This window comes from Tenebrio molitor, chromosome 8 (assembly GCF_963966145.1).
Source record: "Tenebrio molitor chromosome 8, icTenMoli1.1, whole genome shotgun sequence".
Classification (NCBI taxonomy): Eukaryota; Metazoa; Arthropoda; class Insecta; order Coleoptera; family Tenebrionidae; genus Tenebrio; species Tenebrio molitor.
The window spans coordinates 797,769-811,986 of NC_091053.1; the positions used below are offsets into that span (position 1 = coordinate 797,769).

General features: G+C 37.6%; 1 protein-coding gene across 1 annotated transcript in view; it reads right to left on the reverse strand.

Annotated features, from left to right (window-relative positions):
- Nucleotides 1–4,262: 4,262 nt before the first annotated feature.
- LOC138136199 (uncharacterized) overlaps nt 4,263–14,218 on the reverse strand; it is a 67,169-nt gene continuing 57,213 nt past the window's right edge. Inside the window, exons 5-6 of the mRNA XM_069055257.1 lie at nt 13,497–13,746; nt 4,263–4,870 (exon numbers count right to left, since the gene is read on the reverse strand). Coding sequence (XP_068911358.1) covers nt 4,800–4,870; nt 13,497–13,746 — 321 coding nt within the window. The 3' untranslated portion in view covers nt 4,263–4,799. The remainder of the gene's footprint in view (nt 4,871–13,496; nt 13,747–14,218) is intronic.

A 14,218-nucleotide genomic window follows, 5' to 3' on the forward strand; every position in this document is an offset into this window, starting at 1 on the left:
CTAAACGGCCAAAGCTCCCTTATTAAGTAACATTTCGCGATGAATCTTGCACTGCTGGATTCCCCTCGCCAAGATGCTTCTTCTGAACAGAAAAAAATGTACTTTGCTCTTTTTATTTTCGAGAAAATCGCTAAAAACTGGAAAACTTATATTTTTACATATAACTTCCTTTCCTTTCCTCAAGTTCTAATATGTAGACCACTTTTGTTTTGGTCTGCTTCGCATTTTGATTACTGAAAATTTTTGACTTTTGGACCAGTCCAATTCAGCTCAGATTTGCACAGGATCTCGCTTATTATTGAAGATACGGCAGAGATTCTTTCACCCTCGATTCCTCTCGTTCTCCTGATTAATTATCTCTAAACTAATCCCATCTACGACCTATAGTTGCCGAGTAAAATGACGTTGAAATTAATTTTGACATTCCCTTTTTTTGACTCCCACACCATTAAATGGCGTCTGCGCCCGATACTTTTCCTATCCCTGAATTCATTCGTCCAATATATTAAGTTATCCCTGATTTGGTTCAGATTCGCGACAAAAAATTTCTTGAAAGAAACCATGCTTACTCTTTTTTTTTGCCTGAGAAAAAATTTAAACGACCATAACTCCCTTATTAAGTAACATTTCGCGATGAATCTTGCACCGTTGGATTCCTCTCTCCAAGCTGCTTCTTCTGTGAAGAAAAAATAGTACCTTGCTCGTTTCATTTTCGAGAAAATCGTAAAAAACTAAAAAAAAACTCATATTCCTTCTTTAAAGTAGCTCCAGGGCGATGATTTTTGCGGTAACTGCTTTTCCATATAAAATCAATCCCAATTCCCAACAAATTCTTTTAAGAAATATCTATCTGTAGGTCTTTAACCAAGACCTACCTGATTGGAGTCATTGAAAAATTGTGAAAGGCGTTGTTTTATTGTTTGAAATGTCCCAAAGGAAGTGTTAAATTTTTCATCAGACATTCGTGCCACGTGGACATTAGTAGAATTTCCATATTTAGATGCACGTTAGATAATGTAACAGTAATGTCCTTATTTACATGCCACAAATAACACATTTTTATGTCCCATTAACCCAGCCGAGCCATTTTTCACCGGCTCATAATCACGACTATCAGGCGTTTAACGCGGCATGTGTCAAGTAAACCGTAAAATAAATCGCAAAGAAAACGCATTAAACAACACAAGCGGATTTATGGCGCGAACATTGAAACGTCGCCTATTCTAATTAGTTCGATAAGTCATGCAGTCGACTATTTCGGAATGCAACCGATTCGAGCGTTATTGGGAATTCACTACAGTTATTTATCGGATCGATCCAATAAATACTTAAGGGATGATTTATACGGCGAGAGCGTCGCAACGTTTTCAAAAATAAAGGATCGAAGTCAACACGTAACGATTTCAGAATTTTGACATTAATCACAACATGACGAGGGCGAGGGCTTGATTCGCAATTCACAATTTAATTATGGAATAAGTTAAATGAGATATACAGCATTATCGACCTGTTTACCACACCACTCGACTAATTTATTACGATAACAAGTGGCGCTTTTGCATCTTTTACGTCACCCATACATGGGCATTAATCTTCCGGATTTATTTAGATGCCTGCCGCTGATGTATTGAAAGAGCTCACAACTTTGATGAACGAACCCACCCCTACTTCACCCTTCCAAATCCAAACCTGTACAAACACCACACAAAACAACACAAAATACAACAAATTTTCTTTCTAATAAGATAATGCTGAAACTCAGATTGACCTGATCCAAGATGTAGTTTTACAGGCCGATTGCGACGGTCGCACTTGTTGTCATGGTTACGGCGCAACAGAGAAAGATGACGCATATTGGTAGTTAATGTGTAGGACAAAGATAGCTACACACTTCAACATGTCCTGAAATGACTCTCATATTATTATTACCTTAAAAAGCTGTTGCTAGCCCAAATTATTAAGATGAATTCAACCCTTTAAAAGCTTCTGTTTCTTCATTATTGTTGATTTTCTCTTCGGCTAAAAAATCGTCAATGTCTGCATTAATCTTCTCAGTTTATTGGGTCGCCCGAATCTAACCCGGAAGCGTGCTCCATCCCCTATCCCGAGCCGACCAACTCTCCCCTAATGTACACAATGAGGAATTATCTAGGTAGTACGCTAAGTGGCGAAATGGGCTTTAACTACACCCTATTTAGATTTATGTGCGCCGGAGTCTAATGAAAACAAATGGTTTTTCTGGAGACTTCCTCCATTAAGAAGCATTTTTAATTTGTGTTTTATTTTTATGAGTCCAGCCTCATATTTCTCTTCTTCCATCAAGTCGGAGATAAGAAGCGAAAAGGACGTCATTCCGGGGGAGATAATAAATGCATGTCAAGACGGATTAAAAAATCATTTCGGAGCACTTTTTAATAATATCGCGCCAACATAAATAAAATCGCAGGGTAAAAACTGGGAAAAGTTAATAAAATGGGGCGGAAACGTGAGGCCGTTTTGTTTTTTCCACCCTCAGTGGTATTTTGTGGTCGTCCCTTGCGACCTCCACATATCTTATTATTTTCTCTTCTGCACTGCGAAACTTGCTATTCAATAATCTTGATTCCAGTAGTTTTTGTCTGGGTGTTTCGCATTTTTAACGTGACCATATTTTAAGGGTCGAAACTGTCTTGCGACTTTGCCAAGAAAAAGTAGGCAAAGTAGAAGCGTTGGCGCTATTACCAAGATAAAAGGGGAGGTTATGGCCGTAATTAACGCCGTTGAAACGGCTCTATTGCACTAATTTATTCGTGTTTTAAAATGTTGTGTGGCGCCTAGCGAATTATGATCGCCATAAAGAACATTAAATCAAGATTATATTTTTTTTTAAATGCAAAAAATAAATCATTATAATTATTATGATAATGCAAAACGATGCAAATCCTCACACGACAAGAGTAGAAAAAACTATATTGGTGGCCATGTCAATCATTGTTTTACTTCTGGTCCCTGAAAAATCACGAGTATCCCATTATTTTCTGCAGCGCGCGGTAAACATTTATTACCGCATGGCGTGCAGTAAAGAGAGTTTATTTGTGTGACAAGAGTGAGATACCGCATGGTCGTAGTTAAAAAATCTTATTGGGTTTTTCAACTATTTCAGACATGCATTACTTTTATTGTGGAAACGTAGTAAAGTAAAAATCCCATTTGTAAACGAACCACAAAATATGTAATGCCTGTGAATGACAAGTAAAAAAATTGAATGATTATCAGGGAATGTAAAACAATTTTATTGTCACCATAAAATAGTGAATACGGTTGGTGAAGAATAAAATGACGTTATCAGCGAAAATTGTGATTCTGTAGCGAATGATGCAGCCACACATCTCCATTATACGAGAAGATAAAATAAATATATAGCCTAGGCGACAGTTTAACTTCCGATTTAACCAGAAAACGTGCTACTTTTATCCAAATAAAGCACTACATATTTTGTCACTGAAACCTGACTCAATTTTATTGAACTCTCGACCAGGAGCTCAGACTCAATAGTTGAGACAAATTGTCCTCATTTTCGAAACGTCTACTTGTTTGTTATGTGCAGTGCGCAAAGACATGTCCAAGTATTGAAAAAATCTTCTAATTTAATTATGACAGGGGAATGATAACATTAACGAGTTTTCAAAAAATTAATTTCTTTTGGCTGTCAAACCTTACATGTTAAACGTCATTTATTCTTTTGAGAACCAGCTTTTAGTTAAAACAATCATTTAGCTCACAATAAAAAGTTAAAAATGAAATTACGTGTCTTGAGCACTTTTTTTTGAACGCTCGATACCAACCACTAATTTTTAAATCTTCACGAAAAAATGCATTTTGTCAGTGCAATCAAAGAACAATATAATTTTTTGTGTACTATTATTTTAAAAAATTTGTAACAAGTACAAAACAGATTGATTAGTTGTTTTTAAGCCTAACGCACACTGGCGCTTTCGTAGCAATATAATTAGCTTTTCAACAGCCTCCCCTCGGTCAGGTTTTGGCCAGTTCGTCTCCGATTCCCCCCCACATGACCCACATACTTACCGCAGTATCCTCGGACTGTTTAAAAGAATTCCCCTTCGCCGTGATCCTGGATTACCTTTGATCCTCTTTCGACGAACCTCAAGTGTGTGGTCTTTAATATTTTCGCAATTTCCATGTCCGGCCACAGAGAACTCCCAAATCCCATCAAAGGCACAGTGCGTCATCGATTATTTCCCCAAAGAAGTGAAAGAAACGACTTTTAACAATATTTTATTTTGTAGCTCGGGTTTTACATTAGGTAACAAATATGTAGTACATTTTACAACAATATCTTAGGTATATGATGGATCGAACACCCAAATAACTACTGATGTTAGTATCGAGAGAGGCCGAGTGATTGTTCGCGGCCCACGTTTCGAACAAAGAAGATAGGGGAATCCCCGTGTGGTCACGAGTTTCTCATTGGTTGTCATTACTTTAATACATTTATAATTTGCTATTCAATATCTATATAGTACACTGAGTAAATTAGTCTCTTTAATCTTATGTACACTTTTCACAGTTTATCACAATGTCATACCCTTTCAAAAATAATTAGCACTACTATACATGATTACTCAAAACCGGTTAATTTATTTGATTTGCTCGTCCTCCACGTCACTGGGTACAAAATGATTTGATCTAGTCGTTACATACCTAGTCATCGTAATTGTATTTACATCATCAATATTTACAAATTATTTGATTGTATTTATTTAAAATGTCGCGCGCACTCTGGTTTAGCTTCATTGTTACCGCAGACCCACGAAAATGGCGCCCAACAGCAGAACGACGAGTCGACCTCGATGTCCGGCAGCGCCATCTGCAACAAAAACCGCCAAATTTTAAATCATTATCGAGCCGTCTTTGAATTTATAGTGAGGGAGGTTTTCCTCCAGGTCCGACACTAAATTCACGCGGTCTCCTGTGGAAACCCGACTGACCGAAAAGGGATTTCCTCGAGGTGGAAGTTTTTCAACTAATTGTGCATTTCCCACATGTGCGCACCTCCAAATGAATTATGGCTAGAATCGAAACGATAAAATAAGATAAAGCTCGCAGCACCAAAAAGAAAACTTGTACCAGTTGTTTTCGCAGATTTAACACCAACTGATTTCAAGTGGTCGACACAATACCAGATACATCGGTTCCAGTGACCGTCAAAATGTTTGTTTGAGTGATCAGAATTGTCGTCTAAGAATAAAAATTGAATGAAAGAAACCGCGTTACAAAAGTTCCCTATTCCGCGCGTCTCGCGGTTTACATTGTTTTGCTTTAAGCCTCGCTGAAACACTTGCACAGCCTCCACTACTCCATTTATCAATTTATCTGGAGTAGGCATAAATCGCGGAATGTATTACGACAAGTAAGATTCTTATTCCGTCATGGTTGGGCGCGTTTATTCAAGCATCCTGGCATCCACGGCACATTCAAAGGATTCAAAAAGCTTGCACAAAATTCGTTTAGGAATATCGTAAATTCAATTCTGAAAGCGAGTTCGCTTACTTTACGATATTCTGGTAAAAAACTTTATTTTTCGCCGATAAACAAAAAACCTTACATTTTGTCTACGTAACCAGATGAGGACGTCAAGACGGGAATTTATCTCCTGAAAACACCCACACTCATTACGGGTTGAGTTTATTTTTCATAAACTGAAAGTCTGATCGTTCGGACGAACTTCTTCGAATAAAAACATATTTATGGGGGTGGAGTCGGACAAGAACTGAATGGGAATCGGCAAAGAACACGGTTAGATTTGTTTGTACGGATTCTTGTTTTAAAGTATTTGTTTTCACGAGTCCTCTTTTCGCTGTTTTGCCTGTTTATTGCCAAGGATGAGTAATAGCTCAAGATCCTGGACAAAACCTCGTGATATCTGCATTATCTTCCAAACAAAAATTGATACAGGGTGTTATTGAAAGTTGTACGATATTTTAACCACGAGCTACTGGCTTCATGTAGATAAAATGACATTTATTTTTTGAGCAACAATTTTTTTAAATTGCTTTTAGTCTTCTACGTTGTCAAACAACCTCGTCGGTAAAATTTCGGCACATTTTAAAAATACACCCTGTATATCATGTTTTATAAAATGTACGCCAATGCGAAGTAACCCATGGGAAATATGCTTGAAAACAAGCGAACCACATTGGTGTACGTTTTATAAAATATGATATACAGGGTGTATTTTTAAAATGTGCCGAAATGTTACCTACGAGGTTGTTTGACAACGTAGAAGACTAAAACAATTTTTAAAAAATGTAGCTCAAAAAATAAATGTCATTTTATTTTTTGACAGAATTTTTTAGATATTTTCAATAACACCCTGTATAAATTCTCCGAGATACCGTTGTATCTTTTAAGGTCTATCAAATTACTCGACGCATCGGTGCAATATCCTGCAGGAAAGTTAAAACAAAAATCCCCAGACGGTTATAGACTGAGTCCTTTTTATTCCCGACCGAAGTGTACATAGAATATTTACGAAAGCGTTATCTTTATGCTCCATAAATAGTAGGGCCATTACGTAAAAAGATCTGAATCGTATCAGCATAACTAAAAGAATAAACACTTGTTTATGTCAGCGTTCTCAGCGTGAGCGTTAAGATGAAGACAGAGATAAACAGGACTCCCCGTCCTCTGAATAAGTAAAATTGCCCAGTCCGCGAGCTTCTCAGATAATGATTATAAAGTACCCCACTTTATGTGCTCTTAACACCCAGCTACTCTGTCCTTAAAATGTCCGAAGGCATTATGTTTCATGGTTTTATTACGGATCTGGATAAAAAGGAGATAGTCGAGAGAGGCGAACGAATCCTTGCGCCGCGGTCTCGCATAATTTAGGCGGATGCGGATGGTCGATAATTAGGAATCGATAAGGGCGGAAGCGAGAGCTTAACGATCGCCAAGGACGAAAAGGACAATCTTGCATTTTCTGAAACTAGAGCTTCCAAGATTTACCACCAACGATTCTAATAATACAAAGCTACAGAAAAAAATAACGGGAGGGGCTTAAGTCTGTATAATTAGTACGGCATCCAGGCCGGATTGATTTATCATTACGTGGAAGTAGCAACAAAACGCGGTTCTCCCGCGACCTCCCATCCAAACATTGACAACTCCCGAGATTGCTTAGCTTCAGTGATAGTGCTTTCACAATAAATCACATTTGATATGATTAAAATAATAATAGTTCGTGTCAGTTTTTGTATGTTTCAAGTTGCTGAAAGCTCCCATTTTCATGAAGCTTTAGCCGAAGTTGACCATAACATAATTACCTGGACATGTAAAACAGAATCGTCCGAGTCTCCAACGTCCACTACCTGTAATGAATTGAGCCCGTTTTGAAACAAAGCCAGAAAGTTCAAAGCTCCGGCAGGGAACAATCTTTTAGCGGGAACTGTCCGAGCTTTGGCGCATTATTACAATCCGAGATTTCGGCCGGAAAAAAAGCGCGATTTCCTTATTTATTTCCACTCCGAGTAAGTGAAAAAATATGATTCGCACTAATTCAATTTCATTTCTTCTGAGAGATAAAAGGAACAACTCTTGCCATTAGTGTGACCCGGGAGCTTTCATCGTAAGTTTCAATTTGGGAGACACTGTTTTGGCAATTCCGGAGAAATTCTACAATTTCCAGTGTGAACGAGTCCATTTCCAACAAAGAATAGTTCACACGGTATTCCCATTTTAATTAACAACTGTGCAACATCAAAAGGAGTTGCGCAGCGTTTTGATCTAGTTTTTGAACCCATTCAGACCTAGTTTATATTTTTTTTTGTGTGTGGTAACGCGACTTTACTGGGTGCTTGTTTGTAAATTTTATTTTACAAAAGTTTTAATGAACCCCGGACTAGTTAAATAATTTAAACTAACAAACTTGGCGGCAAGCTAATTAATTACTACAACCAGTTACAACAATCATATTCTTTCACATTTGGGGGCCCCACTAAATTAACAATCCACCCCGTCCAGTGACAATTCTATTTCTTAGATTCTTTGGAAAACGCGCAGGAGTAAATTTTCGGTTGCTCTTTCATATTCAGATTTCCGCTTGTGTTGTTATGTGCTAAATCCCGAGGATTTTCGGGGCTTTTATTATTTCCTGAGGGATCCTTGTCTTCAAGTAAGTGAAAAACGATTTCAGATTAGGATGATATCCGATCGAAATATCGCACCCGGGCTCAAACAGGGTCTCGATGGAGCCGCCATAATCTGAAATTATTTTTTTCGACTTTTTACTCGAATCTGCGGTTCTCCATTAAAGAGATTCACCCTGCTGCGATTTTCACACTAGTTTTAAAATTCCCCAATGAAAATATTTGCGTTTTCACAACCAGTCAAAAGAGTCTGAGCCCGAGCTTTGGAAAATTTTTAATTTTCCGTAAAAATATTTTTCTACCTCGTCACATAAAAGCAAACCGCAGTTTTTGTTTAATACCCTATAAAGTCACACTTTAAGGTCTTTGTATAATTTAGTTAACAAAATTACATCGCTTTTTTACGCCCCACGTAATGACCTCGGAGGTCTCAACTTCCAAACTTTACGAGTCATAAAGTCAAAACAAATGAAGATAACAAAAGTTTTCCGCTTATTTCGTATTTAATAAAAATGATAACAAAAATCGTTGGCACAGCAACAGTTGTTTGGCAATTGCAAAAAAGCTTCGTTCGTTATGAAAGCACCTGTTAATTCACAATATTATGAAATACATTTTAATTGATGCGACGTGTCCAGTTATTGCAACAGACAACCCAGTCGATATTTAATTTGCTGCGAATAATTAAAATTCAATTAAAATCTAATTATTTTTGTGAATATTTAATTTAAAAATACACCACAAATACGTAGTTTGTGTTAAAAATTTCCACTGTTATCATTTTCGACGGTGTCACCGTCTAAGTTCCAACTAGATAGAATATTTAAACTGTCGTTAATTAGTTCGCTTTTCGCTGGTTTGATCTCAGCTAGGAAGCTCATTTATTAATTAATTAAAGTGAACAACAAAATTACTAAGACAGTAAAATATGTATTGCGTAGCCATGCGCCCACCTCTACTTGCATCTTCCGCACCAAGCTCGTAGTTACACAGTTGATCTAATTCAAACAAACTCTTTTAATCAAGTTTCTTTTTGATTTGAATCTGATCCGAGCCAATTAGAACAAAGTTGTGAGATGAGAGTGGTCGAGAATGTTGCCATCTCAGGTCGGAATCTTTGTTTGAGCAGTCCGACTTGACCTTAGTTCCCAACTGACATTAGAGTAGTGAAGTATAATGCGGCGAGCTTACTGTACTCCGTTCACGTTTGACAAAGCTACCAACTGTCTGGTCTCAACCGCGGAAAGTATTGGTTTCTTCCTCGGGGGAAATCATCCCAATTTTTGTCTTTTGAGGGCGATATTTATACCGAATGCAGACCGTAATTGAATTTCTTTGACGCGGACATGACATAATGAAAAATACATATTTTTCTTTCCTGCGACGGCTACAAAGCGACGATTGTGGCGGGATCTAAGGGCATTAGTGAACAAGCTCCAACCTGTCAAATGTGATAATTATTTTTCAAATTGGTGCAGCACGAAACCTGCAATCCTGCAAGATCTAGTTAAAATCCAATAATCTTGATCGGATTAACTCGAAGAAAAACTACAAAACTTGTGTTTACAATTTTGCTGAGGAGTAATTTACATAATTTCTCCATAGAGTTTCCAAATAATTATAACTCCAGTTGAGAAAATAATTAAAGTGTAAATTGCACATTGTACGACGGCTGCGAACTAAATTTGAATTAATTCGAGCTGTACGTTATGCGTGGTGCAGCTGAAGCTGTCGATGCAAATTGTTCTTTGTTTTCACCAAGTGCAGGCTCGTATTAAAACATAAATTAGCGCTTAACTGGGAAATATTTCATTGCCCTTAACCCCAAATAGTCCAATCATTTTTCAGTCGTTAATTATAATAGTACGAACAAATATACATATATGACACTGTCATTCGAAATTGGAACATTTCGCGGCGCGCTTTTGAACTGTAATAATAGGTACCATGAGATCGAAAAAAATAGAGTTGGCTGTGACCAGAAATGTATTTCAGTTGGAAATTCGTTAAAATGTCAATTATCAGATGTCAGTCCTAAAAATTAGGTTAGTAATTTTGAGAACGTAGAAATCTTGATTTTCATAAAGGTGTGAATTATGTGTGACCTGTTGTAAAAGAATCATCAGGAGCTCTAATCGTATTTACGAACTAGAGTAAATGTTCGAAATGTCTGCCTTCAGCTTCCAAATGCTCTTAGCTTCATGTTTTCAAATGACCTTCGCAAAGTCGGGATATCAATTAAATTGCAGTTTTTGGACACGTTATTTTTCAGGTATAGAGAAACAAAATAATCATTAATCATGGCCATCTCGATTTTTTTATTTTCGATCGCAGGGTATAAGAAGACGTGTTGTGGATTGCCTGGAATAAAAATAGACTCAGAAGAAAGTGTTGCATAAATTCGTAGTGGCAGTTTCAGAATTGCTAGAATGTCATTTTCTTGAGTAAATTGTGCGACAGTGGCGCCGTCACTCGCGACAACCCTGCTTTTCGTCTAGATCCGTCAGTCGATCGAAAATTGACGTTTCATTTGTGGAATTGTGCAATCCGAGGGGCGCACGCACGACTTTTTACCGTTTCGGATCGTCAATATTTATGTAAAACTTGGCGGAGTCGACTGTTTATTCGTGTCCCGGAACAAAGCACGGTGCGGTTGAATTTTAGCTAATTTAGAGAGAAAATATTTTATTTCGCATTGAGAAAACAATTACGCCGCGGCGAGTAAACAAAAATACGAAATTAACCGTTCGCCAAAGTTAAACGTTCATCGAATATCTCCCAAAGCAAACACACCAACTTACGACAAAGAAGCACGCGAACAACTCCGAGGAATCTGGCCCACGGAAATTCCATATCAAGCCAGACCACGTGCTTGAGATATTAAATACTTTGATTAGTCCCGCGCGGGTCCAGGACCGGGGTGAAGAACGCGCCCGCAAATTTCATACCCGAATTAAAAATTTTAATATGCAAAAGGTGCACGTGTACAGGGCGGTTCGGGGGCGAGAGGACCGCCGAAAGGGGCGGCAAGGTACAGTCAGCGAAAAAGCAACACGAACAAATAGAAATTGCAGATTTTGATGAAACTTTGTTGAAAACGGTGAAAGTTTCGATAATATTGGTCTTCAAACCAGGCACGACAACACCGTAACACAGTGCCCACATTTTGTCCCACACGATGAGCGATTCTCTCTTTCAAATTGAGTTACGCGCTGCTAATGGGCTATATTTTCTTATGAAGGTTCGTTTTGCAGTTTAAGGTCATTATGTCGTTTTTAGATGACCTTTGACACACTTTGCCAACAAACACAAATGTAAGAAAAGCGCCAAGCTGGAGTCTGCGGATGCTTTTTTTCCGGCTGTACAAACGTGAAATTTTTATTCCGTCTGGGGTGGTACTCGCCAATTGCCTCAAATTAAGCCAACAATGGAGAGCAAAGCTGTACAAATTGAACGTTGCTGGCGGATTGCCCGAAGGTGTTTTGTTTTTGTTAAATATAAAAGCATTATTATTACGAGGCATAAATTAAAACGTTTTGAAAGTAGGGGGAAGTTACGTCATACATATTTACGATGACGATTCGTTAACATATTTTTTATAATTATTTAAATGAAGTTAAATAAATTGTCAAAGCTCAAATCAGTAGATAAATAATTTGAATTTGAAACATTTGAAACAGCAACAGAATTATTAATGAATAATGCGTGATTTCATTTATTTTAATCGAGATAGGGTTGGCGTTTTTATGATTATGAAATTAATTAGTGAACAGTGACACCTCAATTAAATAAATATTAGCTGCAGTTAAAAAAATTGCGCGTTGCAACTTTGGGGCGAGGAATGAACGATAATGAAAAGCCGTAAAAAATTTCAGCAGCAATAGCATAAAAGTACTACAACGATTCAAACTTTGAAAACAACATTCTACAGCTAATGAAACCGTGCTTTTAAAAAGTGATTAAAAGTTTTTAAATACGTCTTTAATGCCGGCGGCAAGACAATAATAAAACTCGAATCAAACCGAGGCACCTATTTTGCAATTTAACGAGACTTATTAACGATACACAAGTCGCAATCAGAGTTGTACTTAGGAGAATCGTTAGAAGTGCAAACTACCAAATCTAGGATCGGGGGAATGAAAATTAACTCAGGACTAAGAACAATGAGTTCTTTGTTATTTTATCAATCTAGATATATAAAACTGAATGTTTGTTTGTTTGTATATTTTGTATGCAAATCTAGAGTTTTACTCCGATCTTGATGAAATTTTGTACACTTGATCTTCAAAACAAGAAGAAAATTACTGCCTACTTTAATTTTACAAAAACCACCCCCTACTACCATTTTCAACCCTGTTAAGAAAAAAAGACAGTTTTTTCGAGTTGGAAATACCCTCACCTTCACCCCTATTTCAGTATTTGAGTATATCGTCACCTTGACACCCACAAAAAGCAACCCCTATTATCATTTTTAAGCCTGTTAAGCACAAAAAACGTTTTTTCGAGTTGGAAATCGCGTTTGCATGATATGTTCAGGTGTCATAGTTACATTTGGTTGTTTATAAAAGTAGCAATTTCGCAAAATGTGTTTGAATGATTGTGTTTTACCGGAAGATGTCTTAAATGAAGCAGAACAAGCTTCAAATAGCTTAATATTGGAAAAATCAAAAGGCAGGTATCTGAAATCAAACGAAACAATCAAACAATAGGAGGATCTAAATAAGGTTACAACTGAAAATAAAAGTGTTATGTTGGCGTATTTTCATGAATTGGTAAGTGATCATAGTGTTAGTTTCTTATCGTATTGATCTTTTTGTTTATATAGTCGGAAAAAAAGTAGCTACAGTAAAGTTTTAATTATTCTTCGTAAAAAGACAAACTTCATATTGAAATTACTGCGTTTATCACAATACATGAAAGTAGAAACAACATAATTTTAAAACATTCTGAAATTTGCGGGCGAAGCCGTATCGTTAGGTAGAGAGAACCTGGGAGTAGTGACCGTCACAGAGTAGGGAGTAACGTAATAGAATACGTATGTGAATGGTCCCCCACTCAGTCTGTCTGACCACGCCCATACAGTGGGTAGAGACGATGGAGATATTCAAGGTCACAAATGCGATGAAAAAGGAATCTGCATGTTTCTCTTTCTCTGATGGAGTGATTGTGAAGCAATATCTTGGACGGTCACGGGAACTACTCTGCAAATGGCCATCACAACAACAACAACTGTATTGGAATTTTTGTTGTTATTTTGAGGTAGTTAAATTCGCTTTTGCTTTGAGCTTTAAGAACGCCCCGAATTCTTGTATAAATTCTTGTTTTAACATTTGAAACATGTGTTACCTGCGGCATCCCTGGTGCGAAGCTCCGAAGACGGTCTCGGCCTCGGCTTCTCCTCTTCAAGAATCAGCTCGACCTCCCTCTTGTACAAGTTGAACAAGTTCGCGACACATTGCAGACGAGCTTTCCCACCTTCGAACGTACTGCTATCAATTTCGAGCTCCAGAGCTGACTGGGTAATAAACGGTTGCCGACGGTTCTCGGTTACTATGGCGTTCGGCAGTGGAATGTATTTAACCGAGCTTTCGTTTATCTGAAACAATTTCGCCTGTCAGTTTCCGACTAGGAAAAAAAAAAGAAAATGCGAAAATGCCACTCAAAAGGCGATGCAAAAGGAGCCGTCGCCTCACAACACTAAATTATTAACCGACTTGGGTAATTTAATTTTAGCTGAATCTCCGCGGAATTTAAGCCTACAGGTGGTAAGAACCGCGTCGGAAGGGCTCAGGATCAGCTTAGCACCCTCTCTGGAATGATAATAATAGCGAGGGTTGGCCGGATTGGTCTTCAATTAGAAAGGCCCAAGCGGGTAAACAAGAAGTTACAAAATAGATGAATTTGGAATGAGATTGATTTATTATTAGAGTGCGGTGATATTTGAAAGCGTCGATCAAAGAAAATTATTTGAAAAATGTTTTTGGTTGAAAATGTTTATGACAAAAGCGAGACCACGAAATACCAACTCGGTTATTTAAAAAAAATTATAGGAAACATAATTCAAGCGC